Source organism: Cataglyphis hispanica, chromosome 16 (genome assembly GCF_021464435.1).
Source record: "Cataglyphis hispanica isolate Lineage 1 chromosome 16, ULB_Chis1_1.0, whole genome shotgun sequence".
Classification (NCBI taxonomy): Eukaryota; Metazoa; Arthropoda; class Insecta; order Hymenoptera; family Formicidae; genus Cataglyphis; species Cataglyphis hispanica.
The window spans coordinates 329,014-348,786 of record NC_065969.1 but is presented as its reverse complement, the minus strand read 5'-3'; the positions used below and the strand labels follow the sequence as shown (position 1 = coordinate 348,786).

The 19,773-nt window shown below is 31.7% G+C and overlaps 1 protein-coding gene across 1 annotated transcript; it reads right to left on the bottom strand.

Moving 5' to 3' along the window:
* Window positions 1-10,096: 10,096 nt before the first annotated feature.
* On the bottom strand, window positions 10,097-11,991 carry LOC126855694 (ribosomal protein S6 kinase alpha-5-like). The gene is made up of 2 exons (XM_050603563.1): window positions 11,687-11,991; window positions 10,097-10,339 (listed from the first exon to the last, which is right to left on the bottom strand). Exons 1-2 carry the CDS (start codon window positions 11,843-11,845, stop codon window positions 10,097-10,099), a joined length of 402 nt encoding a protein of 133 aa, XP_050459520.1. The 5' UTR covers window positions 11,846-11,991.
* Between the last annotated feature and the right edge of the window lie 7,782 nt (window positions 11,992-19,773).

Here is a 19,773-nt window from a genome sequence, read left to right as displayed (position 1 = left end):
TTAAACATTTTACTTTTAACTCTCAATAATTTTGAAAGTGGTTGCTAAGATTTTGCAAGCTTTTATTTTAGCATATGATTCAGTGGTAATTGTTATTCATTATAATTTAGCAAATAATATGCGCAGATTAAGTTTGATTAAATCAAGCGTCGCGTCATCAACTACAAAGTAAAAAAAAACAATTGTTTCTGGCTTGTCAACAATTTTGCTTATATAATATATCCTCTCATGTTTCAGAATAAATCATATATTTATTTTAAAAAATTAAATCAAAATACTATTTTAATGATTTCAAGATTCTTATACTATGTTAATTACAATGTCTATACTATGTTAATTTCAATATCCATACTATGTTAATTATAATATCTATGTTATTGTTTGACATATGACATTTGACATATAAGCTCTATAACATTAAAATCTAAGCTCTACTACTGCAGTGCATTTATGTTTTAATCAATACACATTGGCTGCGTTCAGCAGAAAATATTGTTTTGCAACTGTAATGAAAATTGTGAATCAAATTGGAGTATGCTCTTAATCTTGGCTAAATCTAAGAGCATATACCAGTCAGATTTACGAATTTCATAACAGTTGCAAAGCAACTTTTTCTCTTGAATGCATCCATTTATCGTGTATCCAACAAGCGACAAGCTCATGCTTAAGCACAAAGCAGACTGAAAATTCTTACGTAGAATCATTCCTGTATAAAAACTTCACAGGCAGGTGCAATGATTCTCAAGATATCGTAAACTCAATTGCGCCAATATCGGCCAATATTAATATATCATTTTTATTAATGCCATTTGACTTTCTTAATCATTTCGCGATTAAAAAAATATTGTGAAAAAATCAGTATGACTTACTTGCTCTTGGAATCATTCTGCTAGTGTTTATCGATCTGAAGATTGGCGCTTTTCAGTTCTTCCTCGATATCTATCTTGACATCTGACAACTCCGAATTCCGCGATGTTAATTTCCTCGAAGGGGGACATGATTGGCACCTTTCTTTTTATGGAGAAGTCTCCGACTGGAGATAACGCACTGTGTTATTAAAATCTAGATCGTAAAAAATTATTGAACTGGAGCGTGTTCTGCTGCGATTCAACGTTCTTTTTTGCTAGCACGTAGCATAGCGCTCTTTTTCGCTACGCTACGCACGTGCAAGAGAGAACGCTAGAGACACGAAACAGAGTTTATTCTTTTCTACGTGCATCTTTACCCCCACTCTTCAACACGGTCTAAATCAAAGGGTAAACCGTTGAGGACATTACGGTGTATAGAATCGAGACATTATTAGAACATTAATGGACATTATTAGGCATTGCTCGGATATTATCTAGAATAGACATTGCTAGAATAGACATTGCTAGGGCATTAGTGGGCAATAGAAAAATATGATAAAATAGAAAAATATAATAAAAATAAAATAAAAATTTGGCAGTAATGCACAAATTGGGCATTAGTGGGCATTGGTGTATATGTATTTAGTTAGCGGTTTACCCCTTAATCTAGGTATACATATTATGTGTATCTTTGCGAGAACACAAATGTTGCCCAATTTGAGATATATTTTTTGAAATGATAAAATTCATTTTTCAAAACCGATTATAGAAATTCGTGTTTGAACAATATTTTCTCGAGTAAAAACAAATATAGATATAAGACTCTCGAGATAAATAAATTAAACAGTCGCATGGTCCTGTGATCGGTTAAAAATAAATAAATTGATTAATTAAAAATGATGAATATGATCACAAAATTAAAAAAATTAATGAATAATTAAAAAGTAGAAAATTATAAAGTATAAAAATAAAAAATAAGTATAAAAAATAAAAATACTAAATAAAAAGCTAAAATAAAGAGCATTCATATATTCTATCTTCTTTATAGATGGTCTTATACAAAATAAAACTTGTTGTGCTTCATAAATCGCGCTTGACTTTGATCGCCTTCTTCTGAAATTTAATTTTTCAAGTAAATTATGTTCAAATACTATTGTTTTATATTAATATTAGGTTATTGAGAAAAATCTCGAAATAATTTTCTTAAATCTTTTCTTCTTTTTACTAAACTATCTAAATTCTTATTTAGTAATATATTTTTAAAATTTATAAATATTTATCTTGTCATTATTTATAGTCTTAATCCCTATATTGTGAACAGAAATTCTATGCACATTTTCGAAAGGAAGCAAGCATAATGAAATATCAATTTTGTCCTTATAAGCCGATGGTTATTGTTAAACCGTATTATGCTCAAATAAATAAAAGCAAGCATAATATAAAATATATATTTTGCTCTTATAAGCCGGTTATCGTTAAGTCGTATTGTACTCAAACTGCATGTGATAAATCATATCAAAATTTTCTTCGTATTATGTATCAGAGTCTTATTCAAAAAATTCTTCAGTTCAACTTTCACTTTAAAGAATGTATACTCTATTTAACGAGAGAACAATCATGGATCGGACAAAAATTCGTCCGTTTCGAACAGATTTCAGCCCAACGGCTAGAAAATGGGGGAACTGCTTAGACGATGTAGCGGACGATGGGCTACTTAACGGAGGTTTCCATTGGCAGAATGGCATTCTGAGCGATTCAAGAGTGTGCCGCGACCATTCGCTCTGAAGTACCGGGCTGGCCCCCGTAGTGTGGACCTACCTTGACGTGGTTACGGGGCTCAACGTCTGTATCGTTGCTAAAAGGTCTTCTTTGCTGTTTGTGAGTATATCGCTATTCCACGGCGTAGGCGCCGTCGAAGGCGCTTGCCGCAGGTCTTTCGGGAGAATGGCGTTAGCCATCAAAGCGCAAGAAACCTACTCAGTTGGAGTAGATGGATTAGAGGTCCCCATAGATCGCTCCATGCGGGCGATTTCCCTCGCAATAACGTGCGTCGCATCCTCTCCAATGCTGATCCAGTCAGAACTGTGGGGTCCTGGAAACAGAGTTGTCTGGAGAAGTGTTCCCGTTAGTGTCGGCGTCATCCCAGTGCGCCGTACGTATCGATGGCCGACGTCTGCCGGGGCAATGTGGCCATCGGGATCCAAGGACACCCTCTACAAACTAGTTTGCCCTTGTGCGGGTAAAATATTTGGTGGAGCATTTGTCTCAGTGAACTATCTGGTGACAGTGCACTTATCGGCGGACTATGACACTCAAGGCTGCCCTAAGACCCACGGAGTGATAACATCTCTACCTGACCTCCGGGTGATGTCTTCCGACGGCTGGGAAGATCTTGAGTTGGAGGATTTCCAGCAGGGCACGGAGGGGGCCGGTGGGCCGGCCCCCCGGGCCGGCGATCGGGCGGCTTCGCCGCCACACGACGCCTCCGGCGTAGAGCATGCTACGCCCCTGGCCCCCACGCCATCCCGCGCAGCCGACCGCGCCGCCTGTTCGGATGCCCTCTAACCTAACCCGACCATGCCCACAGGTACGTGCCTCCTGCCGCCTTCAATCTCCCCCTTTCTTTATATTGCTGTACTGCTTTTTTCTTCGTTTTCTTTCAAAAAATGTTCACCAAGTCTTTCTCAAAATCTAATGGCATTTTTGAAAGTACCATGTTTAATCGCTTTGAGAGCTATTAATGATGTCATTGCATTGTCTTTGTTAATAAGACTTGAATTCGTAGTAAAATATATAGGATTTCCGGTAATTTTTGACACATTCAAAGTATGAAGATAGATCAGGTCAAACTAAAAAGAAAAGTGTTGTGCCATTTTTTTCTATAATGCTTAATAAAGGAATTATTATCGAATAAAGTTTGGTCAATTATCGTCAGGCCGCACGTCGGTGAGCCGCGCGCCTAGTAGTGTGCGAGAGCGCTCAGCTGTACGGTGATGTAAAGTAGAAGTAATTGGCCAGACTTTATTCAATAATAATTCCTTTATTTAACGTTATAGAAAAAAATTATACAGGACTTTTTTTTCAGTTTGATGTATCTTTACACTTTAAGTGTGTCAAAAATTATCGGATATCTTGTATAATAAGCGATTAATTAATCCGAGTTGAATTAATCTATTTATTCGAAAACACCATAAAATTCTCCACAATATGAACAATCTTTAAAAATGTTATTATTATTAATTATCTCGTAAAACATAAATATTCAGCTATTTAAATATATTACATAAACATTTTCTATTTTTTTATATCACGTTGAAATTATAATTGGACCCGAGCGTGTCATATTTACCTTTATTGTGCCAAGTAATGTTTTTTTTTTTTTATTTTGATAGTTTTTTTTCTGTAGCATGTACAGCTGCAGTTTCCTCAAAAGAGAGAAAAAGAAAGATTAAAAATAAATATTATTTTTTATATACAAACTAGAATAACGCTACGTGCGCTTTTCATTGTAATAAATAATTTGATAAATAATTATAAAATCCAAATATAATCTAAATGTGATCATCTTTATCATTATCAAAACCTTGTTTCGCGGAAAAAATTTTCTAACAAGCAAGTGACAACTGCGAACAAAATAAATCGTTCGTTATCTCATATTTTTGAGAGAAAGAGATAGAAAGAGGAGGAAAAGGATAGTGCAATCGCTCACTTTCACTTTTCAAAATTCCTTTATTTTATAACTTATCTATACAGGTTATGCAGGCTTACGCTGCGTTGTCTGCTTCTTTATTGTTTGTATATAGAAATAATGGAAATGCGAGTTGTTATAGGAAACAAGAAAAAAGCAGAAAACGCGACGCGAGCCTACAAAACATAGAAAAATGTGGAATTTTGGAAAATGAGCGGTTGCAGCATTCCGGTCCTTCTTCAGTTTCTTTGTGACAAGTACTATTATTTGTTTAATTCGTGCTATTATTTGTTTAATTTGTGTTATTAATGCCATCATTTAAATTTAAAATTTATTCTATTATTCCATTATTTAAATTAAATTAATGCAATCATTTAAATTTAAAATTTATTCTTATAGCTCATAAATATAATATTTATTTATATAGAAAATCAAGTATTATTTTGTAATATTTATTGATAAATTTGACAAGAAAAGAAACATTGCCAGCAAAAATAAAAATTTTTACGTGTATTGATAAAACCGTAATAAATATTTATGCAAAACTTGATTTATTTCCACTTTATTTAATAATAAATAATAAAGATAAATATAAAAAAAAATAAAAATGATTTAAATCCACTTATTCGATTATAAATTACTTATTATAAATTATAGCAAAATATTCATTGTAACAAAACTTCTTTATTTCCTTTCTTTATTTTACTCGTCTTTTTTGTTTCTTGCAATTAATATCAGGAGATATATGATCAAAAGTTTTTATTATAAATTAAAATAAATATTAATTACAGCTTCTTCTTTTATGAAGTCAAAAATTATATTATTTTTTAATTTTATAATTCTTTTTTTAATCTAGATCTATTTATTCAACTTTCCAAACAATAATATAAAAATAAGAAATATATATATATATTTTTTTTAATTTTAATCTTTTTTTTTACTAATGTACAGCTGAAGCATTCTCAAAAGAGAGAGAGAGAGAAAAGAGCAAAAATGAATATTATTTTTTACAGACATACTAGAACAACAGGCGCACGCTTTTTATTATGATAAATAATAATAATTTTTAATAAATAACTATAAAATCTAAATATGATGATCATCATCATTATCAAAATTTTGTTTGCAAATATTTTCTAATGAGCAATTGGTAACTGTGAACAAAATAAATCCTTTTCTATTGACATTTTTGACAGAAAGAGATAGATAGAGGAGTGGAGGGGTACTGCAACCGCTCGCTTTCATCAACTATCAAGATATAGTAAAGCAAAAGAGTAAAAATACGAATATAAATATATTTAATAAGCACACTGCTCTACTATTATTAGAATGCAGTGATATATATATGTAGTTTTGTCCTAGCTGCATTCGGAGTAAAAATATAATAATCGAAACGAGATCGTAATTTATATATATCTGTTAAATAAAAAAAAACTGTGTCTAACAATTTAACTGACAAAATAATACTGATACTGATTGTGACCATGACACAGTCTGCGCGGCCTCACCGCTTTCGTAGAGCAAAACTGCATAGAGCATTGTGCTTATTAAATATATTTATACTTGTAGTTTTGCTCTCTTGCCTCACTACAGTTCCTCACTATAAGTAAGAGAAGGGAAATGTATATGCGAGATGCTAGAGCGAATAATGAAAAAGGTAGCGAATGCAGCGTCAGCTTGCAAAGCATAAAATGTGGAATTCTGACCGCTGTCTTTCAAAATTCACTGCCAATATTGAACACCCAGATAGTTAATATAACTAAATATAATATAAATAAGTATTAGATAAATATAAATAAGTATTTTATAAATTTTCAATAATGGTAGTAAATTTTGTAGCACGGATTTTCTCTCGAAGTAATCAATAAAAAATTATTTTACACTTATCATTTGTTCTTTAGAAAATATTTTCTGGAAAATGTGCCCTTCCCGTAAAATAATTACATTTTCACAAAATTTCCTTTTGGACAACATTTTGGACAATTTTAAGCTTTATATTCGAATTTAGCAGGTTAAAAATAATTTATTATACTAAAATAATATACAGATAGATCAATTTCATATATTTCCGTTACAAATAAATTTTGGTCTTATTTCAACATTATTCTTTGGCATGTTCTATTCAGTTACATATATAAGCAAATAATAAACCTTTAATGTTGAATTTACACCGTAACAAATATGTGTATATAAAAATATGAGATATATCCTTTTATAGTTATTCTATTTTGTTAAAAATTTTTTATATACAATCTGTATGGCCTATAATTAATATGCAGTAATATATAAAATATGTCAGTTATATGCTAAATTATATTTATGTTATTCGTAAATATTACTACTGCTCACATTATTTTAAGTAAAACAAAACGCATATTATTCCTTAAATTACATGTCATATATAATTCGATTATATATACGTCTATTAATAATCACAAAATAAGTAACTTATATATAATATCACAAAATGAAAATTTGATTATGTTTAATATTGAAATACAATAGAAAAGTTTATATAATTGATATAAAAATCTCTCGTACACATTTAATATTCAGAAAATCTAAAATTTAAATAAAACAATAATATGTAATTAAAATTTGTTTAAATCACAAATTATCGCATTGTAATATTTAAACTTTGTAAAAATAGATAAAAAATTTATATATAAAAAAAGATTTAAAGTATTATCTATGCAAATAGTATTTAACAAGGTGTATATACATTTATACATGCTCTAATCGCAACAGTATATTTTAACTAAAGAAAATAAATGACAGTGATTAGACATGTAGTTAATTGATGGGGGATCATGTAATAATCTTGATAAAAATTATATTTTAATTTTTATAAGACATAAGATTTTAAGAGTATCTAGGCAAAGTGTATGAAAATATGAAATAAAACAAATATGAAATAAAATATAATTTTTAATAATATAATTTTAAATAATATTATATAAATACAAAAAATATTAATTATTGACAAAATTTAATGTTTGAACATCTGATAAATTGTAAAATAATTTATATAATTATATTTAATATATAGAGATAGAGACATTTGTGTCGATTGTATAAGCGTGCTATTAAATTTGAGAATTAGAGTAAAAATAAATTAATGTCTAATTATTACTTTCTATATGATCTATTTATATTCGTTTTTGAAACCTAATAAAAATTTTGAAGGAGCATCTTAACATAATAAGTAATATATAATATTAAAAAAAATTAATTTGTTCTCTTTCAAACAACTTATACGACTTATGAGATGTAATGATAACTTTTATATATACGAATCTACATAGAAAAAAATATATCTTTTCTCTCTTAAAGAATATTCTCTATAGAGCGTGAAATGCTTTCTCCGAAATATATAATCTGTTACATATCTGCGCACTTTTATTGTCTTAAATACTTTTAATCATTAAATGATGAAAAATTTTCAATAATATTTCTTATTTATATGTACATAATTTCTCATCGCTACGATCCTACTTTTTTTTGTTTCTGGTCTTATTAAAGAGCAGTATTGCTTCAGTCATTTTTGGTAGAAGCATGTGTGCATACTATTTTTTGCAGAACTCTTTCAATACAGAAGATAATATAAGATCTTCTTCAATTAACTCGCGTCTGTTCCCTGAGTTGATATACAATCACATTTCAATCTTTGCCATTTTGCTAGTTCATCTCTCACAGCGATTGTCAGTGTCTCATAGCAAGTAAGACAGCCGTCTCATTATAATAACTAGAGTAAGGTATATAAGTCTAATATAAAATTAATAAATTTAATATAAAATAAAAATTAAAAACTAAAAATGCAAATTATTTTAAATACAGTATTACAAATAGATTTTCTCTTATAATCAGTGCTTTTTGATGAGAAAATGTGTAGGGAGGAAGAAATACCCTTCTTTTCCAATTTAAACATTCTATATTTTCGAATACAACATAAACTGAAAAATAGAATTTTATTAAATCAATTTTCATTATTCTCAAATATATAAATTAAATTGCAAAAAAAGTATTTGGTCGAAAATTGCAATAAAAATTAAATAAAAATAATAAATTGAACTTAAATTTTATCTTACTTATATTTAAGCTTAATTTAATTTATTTTTTCGCAGCAGTTTGATTGTATCGATACTAACAGAAACATCTGTTATTTCTCCGAAATAAAATTGCGAGAAAGGTATTTAGTCGAATATTGCAATAAAAACTGAATCAAAATAATAATTTGAACTTAAATTTATATTTAATCTTAATATAAATTTATATTTAAATTTATATTTAATCAATTTGCTTATGTGTGCGATCGTGGCGCAGAGAGCTGTGTGTTTGCTTTCTTCTATGCCAAAGGTCTCAAGTTCAAATCCAGTCCGAGCTAAAAATATCGTAGGATTCGCGATCGCTACCTCTCGGCAGGCAATGGCAAATCTACTGAGAGTATCTTGCCATGATGAGCACACCCCTTTAATTAACCCGTTCGGAACCGACGTTAAATTGTAGGTCCAATATGTCTGCGCACACCGTAGATATATTATGAGGGGTCTCGCAACAGTTTGATTATATCGATACTAAGTTAACAGAAAAATCTGTTATCTTTCCGAAATTTTGCCTGTCTGTCCAACTGTCTTTTCTTTTTTTTTACGTTATACAATTTAGTTTCTTTTCTTCGATCTCCATATTTAATAGCTCTAGGTTTAAAATAATTATTAAGGAGAATTGTCTTAAAAATCGTACAATTGTAATCATCATCATTTTCAATTTTGTTATTTGTAAAAAAAGAAAATATGTATCATTTTCTTTTAAGCAAATCTAACTTTTCAGTTTTTTCCTTCTTTTCTCTAATAAGTTATCACTGGTGAAGATAACAGATGCTTATATTATTATATTTGCACGTATGCCACTAATCTCTAATACATTAATTTAATGTACTCATAGCGCAATGAGTTTTCTTAGGCATATTCACCATTTATACAGTCATCATAAATATTCGCTAAAATTTTCTTTGTGTTGTCTCATCAACCGTTACCGTGATTTCATTAAGCTTATCATTTTATTGCAAGAAGTGATGGCAAAAGAAAATTTTAACGAGAGCCTGTAATAAGTTGAAATAACTTATCGTATAAGCTATAATATACTTAAGACATTCTCGCATTATAATCACAGATAACCCCGTTTAACGTAATAAAATTCTCACCATTTTACTTCTCTCTCGATAGCGGTATTAAAAATAAAATTTTGTTCATATTTTGAATAAACACTCTCACTGAGAAACATCAACTTTAGTAATACAGTATTGTTTTACATCTCTTTTATGTATCAGATATTTTAATAGCACAAAAAAGTGTGCTTGTATAATCACCATTTACATAAATAAACGTTGATCTAGATAATAAAACTCAGCAAACACGAATATATAACTGTTATATTGTTATAATAAAACGAAATGTAACACGCAACATAACACGAATGTATCAAGTTATATACACGTTAGTAGTAATTTCTTACTCATATAAATTACTGTTATATAACATTAATATAAGAGGTAAGTAACATGTTACATTAATGTTATCCTCCTTGGCATTGCTGGTCCACCGCCCAGCCTTCTTCGCGGATTTTTAATGAGTAAACGCGTGATGAAATCCCACACAGTATCACTCAGATAAATTGGCTTCGACGGTGGATCGCTCATCAGAATCCTCGAAATTTCTTGCTGATAGTTTTTGCCATCCAGCGAGAAAGGTGACGAGTCAGTCAGCAATTTGTATGTTAGCACGCCCACGCTCCACCAATCGACAGCCTGTGTGATAATATTATGATAACATTATTTTATTGTTTTATAAATTATAATTGAATATTATAATTGAAATAAAAAAGTTAAAATGAATGTACCTATAATAATGTAAATACAGGATGTTTCTAAATAAATGCGAAAAATTTTAGATCATTATTTATCGAAAATTAATTAAACATATATTTCTATATTCCTCCCTGAGTTACATTCCTCCAAAAGGAGAAGTAAAAATTAAATTTTTATAATTTTTAAATTTTGGACAAGTTAAAATTTATTTTTTTCAATATTTACTATAAATTTTTTTTACTCATTTTATTATTTTTTTCTAAAATTTAACTTCTCGTAACTTGAAACCTGCGCCATTTAATACAGTGCTATGAATAATAATGTATTTTTTTTCTGGAAAACTATTAATTTTACGAAAAAAAAATAAAAGAAATAAAAAAGTTTCTAAAGGAATCAAGCTTTTTAACGCATATGTTTAGATAATCACATTCCGGTCCGTTAAAAAGTTCTAAAAGCAATTAAAAAATAGGGATTTAAAGTTCTAATAGGGAATACAATTGAATAAGGGTTATTAGTTTCATCCTCTTATAATAATATGAGAAGATTAAAAAAATATTAATAAGTATTCTTTCTACCAGTGGAAGATGTCCATGAAATTTCATTTTTCTTATCCAAAAGTTGAAGTAAATAAGAATTGAATTTTTATTTGCCTCTCTAAAAGAGGGACATAAAAATAAATAATATAATAATATAAATAATATAACAATATAAAAATAATATAACTTCTCAAGGAGGAACATAGAAGTATATATTTATATAAAAAATCTCCTATAATTTTTGACAAAGAATTATTTCCTAAAATTTTTCGCACTTAATTAAAAACACTCTATATATAAACACTCTGTATATACGGCTGTATTATTATGAAACTTACTTATATTTGTTTTCAAAGTCTTTTCAAGTTTTTTTCAGGTCTTATTACCTTTTATTTGCACATTTTTCAATTAATTTAAAATTGATTGTTTATTTGCGAAAATTTAATTTGATACTCTACATTTCATCGCTTTTCAAACACGTTACGTAATAATTCATAAAAAATAATTACAAATTTAATTATACAGAGAAAAAGAGAGAGGAAAAGAGAGAGAAAGAGGGATAGAGAGGAGGGAAGAAAGAGAGAGAAAGAAAGAGAGAGAGAGAGAGAGAAAGAGAGAGGGAGAGGGAAGGAGAGGAATTAAAACAGATTAAAATAATAATCATAAATTATTATTAAAGAAAAAAGGCTGAGAAGGAAAGGAGGGTTAAATAACACGAGTAATGTGCAAATGTTAAAAGGTTTCGACTCACAATATCGTGGCCGGTCGTGCCCCCTTGTATCAATTCCGGCGCCATGTACTCGATCGTTCCGCAAAACGAATAGGTACGCGCGTTGCCGTTTCTCTCGTGCGGTAGGAACTCCTTGCTAACGCCAAAATCTGTTAATATGAGATGTCCGTCTTTATCCATCAGTATATTTTTGAGCTTGATGTCTCGATGGATTATGCCAAGCTGCAAGAAAATAGAGAAAAGTTCATAAATTTTCAATTTAACTTTTAATTAAATTGTTTTTGTGGAATTATCCTCTTTCGTCGCATTTTCTTTTCTTTTGCACAATATCAGATAATTAGATACGATAAATGTATCATTAAAAAAAAAAGAATTGAAGCGGAAAATACGGTTTATCACTCATAATGCACAAAGAATCAATAGCAGAATAATTTTGATAAAAATAGCTTATTATCTTTTGTTTATGCATACTATTATTATTATTATATTATATTAATAATACATACATCATGGAGATGTTCTAGCGCCTTGCGACTTGAACATAAAAAAATTTGAAGAATATGAAAACGATTTTTCACCGAGACCCTTCTTTGTCTCGCAGCGGAAAACCACCGCCGCCGCCAAGGAATCAGTCCTTGGAGGATTGTTCGAGGCTGGACTCGGCGAACAAGCCGGTCAGATCGTCGCCACCTCGCACGAAGACAAAACTGAGCGTCGCTTCTCCGAGCAAAGGCGACAAGATGTCGCCACCTCGAAAGCCACCTGAAGACCAACAACCGCGACGATTTCGGACTCGATTTACGCGAATCTGGGTAAGTTTAGGCCCATACAGTGCAACTGAGCTCACAATCGTCGCGGATCATTCTCGATGTTAACAGCCATATTCACACGGACCCGCGCGCCAGTCGCTTTTTAAAACGAGAGAGACGTCGCTCTTGCGCGGGTACTGCGATCGAGCCACGTAATCCATATCGTGGATGATATGCACTTAACTCGCATCTTCGGGGAGGATAAATAATCTCTTGCTTAACGCGTCGCGTTTAATTAGATTTTGCGTGTAAAGTTGTAGGAATTGAAAGTGAAGTATAATTTAGATGAGTTCAAATTTTGATGATTATTTTTGTGCAATGATAAAGAGAGAGAGAGAGAGAGAGAGAGAGAGATGCGATATAAAATATATTTCTTCGAATTTGTAGTATTGAAAAATATATAGAACTCATTTATATAAACTGGCTATACTATTACATGCTTTTTAAACCCTGAAGAAGCGTTAAAATTATCCTTGAAAAGTTATAATATTCTGTGATACATGTGTTATATCAATAATGATGTTTTTTTATAATATTCTCTTATTGGAAGAATTTATTTGTTATTCTTTTGGACAAGATTTAATTATCAAGCATTGGTATCATTCTACATAAAGTAATATTGAACAATATTGATCGAGATATAGTTGCTTTTTATTTATTTTTCTTTTTTACAAAGCAGATGATTTATCCGTTTATAAGATTACAATAAAAGGTTTGAGAATAGTTGATGAAATATATGAATGCTTTATTTGTTATATATCTATATCTATATCGATATAAAAGATGCTGTTTGTAAACTGTTCACTTTGCAAGAAAGCGAAAGCTGTGTAAGAGGTCAAATATTTTGTGTGTTCCGCAAATAAATGTATTATGTAAAAAAAAAATCAGAGAGTCTTGTTCTCTTTTGATCATTAAAATCTCGATCGTTCTTATCTTCTGTGATCATTTACGAACACGTATTCTCCCCCTTTCCTTCCCCCGATGCTGTGGCTTGTTCGTTGCACCTTCGCATCTGTGCCTTCCCTCTCCCCCTTCTTCTTTTTTCTCCTCTCTTTAACGCGAATAACGTTCAACGCGCACGTAAACGCGCAGCTCCATTCAAACGTGAAATCGCGCGCGCATTCCGCATATTTACTTCTCTCTCCGTTTTTTTTCTCTCTCATTTCGCGATAGTTATGTAACGGTTGCATACGACATTACTCGTCAACTCGGGCGGAATTCCTCTAACCGAAGCTGGGTGCAACTAACGCCGCATGCATTGCACGTACTGCGACTGTATCATCTGCGACTGTATTACCCTTTAGAGTTTTTAGCCGATCTAAGAATTAAACGTACGCTTGCGAAGAAAAATCCTGTTCCTGCTTTGTAAACCCAGTATAACAGGCGTTGTAGAAAAGTCTTTTGTCTGCGAGAAATATCCCCGCGTGATTTACGTTTGCATTGTCAACTTGTGCTTGAATTAATATGTAGATTTTACTATGTAGTAATATGTAGGTTTTATTCAAATATATTCGAATATTTAGAGAAAGTTCGATATATTAAAGTTTGATTGACTATTTGAGTGATGGAGTAACAATTGCGAATGCTGGAATAATTTCAGCAGTACTGCTAAATGAATAAATCATTTTGTGCAAGATGTGATTTTATGTGGGAAAATTAGAATTGATAAAACTTTACAAAAACAGAACCTGTTCAAATGACCTTGATCTTGACATATGTTGTCAAGATCACTGTTCTAAGTATCCTCCAAAAGATTTTAAGTGTCACGTTTATATTAACAAAAAATATGAAGAAAATTAATATTATACAATATTTTTAAAAAATAATAAAAAAAATTTGATTTTTTGAAAATAAAACAAGTTTTTCCAATGTTTTCTTCTATGAAATAAAAATCGGTTTTTTATATCTCTACAGGAGAATGCCCGAATGTAAAATCTTGTTTCATTCTTTGGCACTCGATTTTATTAACCGGATACCGAAAATCGCTTGCGTAAAAAAAAAATAATTTTCTTTATACTGACAGCATTTGTCGCGATATGCGTGACCGACAAAGCTCGTAATGGATGACCTAACGACTTCGTCGTTTCAGTTTTATGCGCGACACGTGCGGATGTGCATCCATCGTTTGCGAGAATTTAGTTTGTCTCTATGTAGCTAGTCCCAGTTTCGTGACATGTCTTATGATAACTAACCCGTAGCGCTTAACGAATGGCGGACGTATGCCTGCAGCAGCGGAGAATGTTACAGGTGAGGTGCGCAGCGCCCTGGCACCTTCGAAACCGCAGCGTACCGCTAGTATGAGAGACCGTACCGTGTCCCAGTCTATCCCTAGGAGAACGCATAGTGATAATGTTACATCGGCCACTACGAGCGTGGTAAATCAACATCATCAGGATTACGATATCGGCCTCGCGACCGTCAGATCCACTTCCAATTCGCCGGTAAGAGACCCCCTCCCCTTCGACCATTTCACCAAGATTTCTCGCTCCGGGTTTTTAACAGCAGAATCTCTGATCAATTTAAAGCCGATTTTTCTTTAGCAACAATATCGAGAGGGAAAGATATCATTTTTCATCTATTGTATTATTTTTGTAACTAAATCTCAAATTGAATTTTTATTAAAGTAAATTTCTTTGCTGAATTTAATTGCGCACAAAAGCTATAGCTTTGTTGATTTCTCCATAAAGTTTATTTTACGGAAACCGCTTCTTTTCCAATCGCGTTTATAAATTGAAAGATATCGACATCTTTGAAGAAAAATTTATCTCCAAGTTAATCACAGAATTTACTATAGAAAAAGAAATATTTTTTAGTTTTAAAATATCCTATGTATTTCCTATATATATCCTATATGCAATCAATTTTAATATCTTTGGATAAAAAAACAAACACCGTAGAATTAATACTTAAGCTCCAATATTAATGTAGAAAAGAAGGATAAGTTTTTATCGCCTTTCATTGCCGTCCGGAGTGCAGCTTCTATGCAACTCGATTGCAACGGTACAGCGTGTAATTGCGCATTTCAACAAACGTCCAACGACAGCCATGTGTAAGAGTGTCTCTCGAGTTCACCCGAATGCGATTCCAATCTCGAGCTGCGTCATGGTCATAGATACGGTGACGGATTTCGCGGCGCCTGCAAAAGGAAGTCTGACAATAGCGCGATGAGTGGAAAGCCCAAAGTTCATCATCATCAACCATTCGTGAGATCGACTTCGTTGCCATATTGTGGCAGTGAGACCGAACGAAAGCGAGCTTTACGCTCCGTATACCTTTTATACTGGCGACGAGGTTTGTTTTATTAGATTTCAAAAGTTGTACTTCCAATTTATACATCTTTTCTATGTAATAATTTTGAACTACTGAAGGGCGCGGAAGAAGATCAGGATTGGAAGGATGACGAGCCGCGGATGGAACGCTTAAGGCAACGCAGAAGACGTACCATCGTTCATCGGAGCCTCGAAGATAATTACGGCGCAGTGGTCGTAGCGAATCATGAAGCATTTGCTCAATTTCTCGAATGTGTGTATCAGGTTATCACTGTTATTGTTATATCAACTAGCTTGAAAACAATAAATCTAAAATATTTATGCTATAAATCATCAATTCTTCGCACAAAGATCTTTTATTAATCTTGATTTCTAATTTCTAGGCAAAGTTTCATATCTTGCAACCTTCGCTAAAGAATCTAAAAAAAAGTAATTAATTACCGTGTATAAAAGATAAATATATGTATTATTCATTTTATATAATATTTTATTTAAGATCTAAGAAAATTCTTCATTTATTTATAAAGATATAACATTTAATAGTAGAATATATATTGATATTTATATATAAAATACTTAAAAAAATATAATAGGATAGGATATAGAATCTTCTAATAATATAAATATAATTAATTTTTTTAAATAAATGATGAGATATCATGTTGTAATTTCTTATTTCAGGAAAATCAAACTGTACAGTTTCCGACAGGTCTGCGTGCTCTCAAAAATGCGAATCCACAACTGAAGCATTTCAACATCGACGTTGCGTCATCGATTTTCATTGACAGAAGGATGTTTTGTTCGGCAACGTGGAACGATCAAAACGTTACTCTCTGCATGACGTTCGATCTAGCTATGCCTATACCGCAAAAAGATTTTTATCTGAGGCCTATAATAGAATTCATAGATAGAGCTCCGAAAGAGATGATCGATAAGATTCAACCATCCGCTAACAAAGATGTCAAAGGTATTGCTATGTTTCAGCGATAACAAGGAAATTTGTATATATTTTATTTGTATAATAATTTTATATAATTTCAATGACAGTCTCGATCCTCCCATGCCTGCACGTGACTACCATAGAATCGTTCGGCGCGATATCGAGGGGCATAAGCAACGAGAATGCAAAGCGAGAGACGTCGTTAGTGCTTCTTCAACTGGTTAATGCGCTGAAGAGTCTGCAGGCCCGCGGGATTGAGGACGCCAATGGATCCTTGAACGACATTATACTCTACAGGGAGAACGTTTACTATAGTCTGTATCTTTTGCAAGGATCAGTTAGTTTAGTATTTTCTCTTATGTCATGACAAATTGATAATCTTAATTTACGTTTAATTCCGTTTTATAGGAAATTAAATATAGACCCGAGCGATGAACCTAGAGAAAAAGGAGTCTCTCTGTGCGAATGCGCTCTAATAGCACTACGGCAATTACATCTGACAAGCGAGTTGCCCCTTGTACAGGATCTACTAATACGCGAGAAAGCGGTCACTCTTTCTCAGGTAAGAATTTTGATTCTGGATGTATAAATTCCGGATATAAAAGTTTGCATAGAAAAATTCTTCAATTCATAATTATCAATTTATATAAATTTATTTTATATTGTCAAAATTAGTATGTGTTCGAGATTGCAACGATCTCGAACTTTGCGTTTTTGTTGCCGCGCGACCGCGTCATCGCCGCGCGCGCGATGCGAGGTAGCGTTTTCTGCGACCGAGCGAAAACGCGCGGCAACAACAAACATCGTCGCCCTTCTCGAAGGATCTAAGGTAAAATTGCGACAAACAAGTCACCTAAAAACTGTCGACGGAAATGACTAAATTTCGGGGACCTTCTGGATTCTTCGAGAAGGCGATGACAGTATAAAGGTAAGCCGCCAACCGAGCGCGGCGCATTCCGCTCAGAGTACTTTTGACGCGCGTACGCTATTCAAGCGAAATAAAGAGTCGGTCTCGTTTAATGAAATAGACATATTTCAGTGCCGTTGTGTGACTACCGGAGTTATTCCGAGACAGACGATTTATCGCTGTTTATCCGCCGCGTGCGAATTATAATCGTATCTCGCGTATGATTAATATTGCAAAGTGTTAAGATTCTATGCATCTTAGAATCGAGCGCGTCTCGATACTCGCGGGTGTCGTTGTCCGTCGGCCGTCTCATTTCGCGCTTGTCTCTTTTGGAGCACGCTTGCTCGCACGCTCACTATAACTTTCGCTCCCAGTATGCTTCCTTCGTAGATTGATTTTTATTGCCACAGAATGCAGTATCCAATTTTTATTATCTACAATTATTTTACATTCATTTCTATTTAAACATATATTGATATCTTATATAAGATATTCAAATAAGATTAATTGATTCGATAATTAGGTAAAATCTGTGCTGGAATTTTCCTTATAGGGTCCGGCCGACGTGCCCCTCGGTGGTCCACGGGAAAGAGAAGTGGCGCTTCAACAGTGGCTCGATCTCGAGAGAACAAACGTGCTTCATGCCCTTATCAAGACGAAGGCAGCTTTGACCATTATAGACGAGTATCAGTTATTATTCTTGGTTAGAACCACTGCCAAAATTATGAGTGAAGCTTCGATGCTTTTAGACGAACAGCAGAATTGGTTGGTGCAAAGATGCTGCAGAATATATCCTTTATCGTATATGTATATCGCGAATTGCATTAAATATTTGGTGCGAGAAAATGAATATTTGAATGCAAATATAACGCGAACGTTACAATAATATAATAATTCTTTTGTCATATAATTACAGTTTATATTTTTTATTATCGTGACATCTCTCTTTTATATTAGATGTTATGTATTTTAAGATAATAAAGATATATGTAATTCGCTCGTAATTGTAATATAATATTAATTTGTATTTGTGTAAGATATATAATTATTATTGATATATCTATAATTAATTTCCGAATAACTCGAAATGTTATGAATATTTTCAATTACATAACGTAATGCATAATGTCTAATATAATAATATAAACGTAGTATTATTTATAGGAAAGTGCCAATGCTCAATCGAAATGTGATTTTATGTACACAGTGCTCGGCTATGGGCGCCGTTTTAACAATTCATCTCGAGTGTAATTCAGAAATAAAGTACTTTAAAAATAAACAGCTTCATATAATTACAATTGACAATTATTTATAATTATTTAATACATACTATCTTTGATAATTGTAATTGTTGATAAATACAATAGTATTTTGTGTAATATTGTATTGACAAAAATGTCCAAAAGAAATTGGAATGTTTGATTTTTGTCTCCTTGCCTCTTACAATTTGGGATGCTTGATTTTTGAGTTTCTTCGTCTATATTTGTACTGGTATTACTCTTGTATTTATTATAAAATCAAGAGAAATTTTGAAATTTTCATCATTATCCTCAATTACTGGCAATTATTTTGTTGGAATATATCATTGAGTATTTCTGTTGATTTAAAAATTAATAATTTTTTTTTCTAGTGATAGCGATAAAAGTTAAGAAAATTATTTTGATTTTATAGTAAATATGGAATATTTTATAGTAAATATAGTAAATATTAGAAGCAATATTAGTACAAATATATGTGAGATAAAAATAAAACCTCGATTTTAAACTTTCCAAAGAAGTTTAAACGTACTGCAATCTTCTTGCGGTAAACTCTGAAATTATATTATTTATAGGCTAACTTCAGACATGTCTGATGGAAATATTGTTATTAATATATTAAAATATATAATTCCTTTTTAAATATTTTGTCTGTTTCAGATATATTTTCATGATAATTTTATTTTCACTGAAACTAATATAATAGTAATATAATAGTAATATAATATAATAAACTAATATAATAGTAATATAAAAAGACATTTTAAACATTCACTTTAACTGAATAAATGCATAACTAAAACAAAAATCTTTAATTTTCACTAATTTTGATGGCAATTAAACAATGCAACAGAAATAGATTCCACTAATCGACGATATGCAGCGCGACGCTGTTGCATGAGTTTCATTTTTTTAAATCATGTTCTA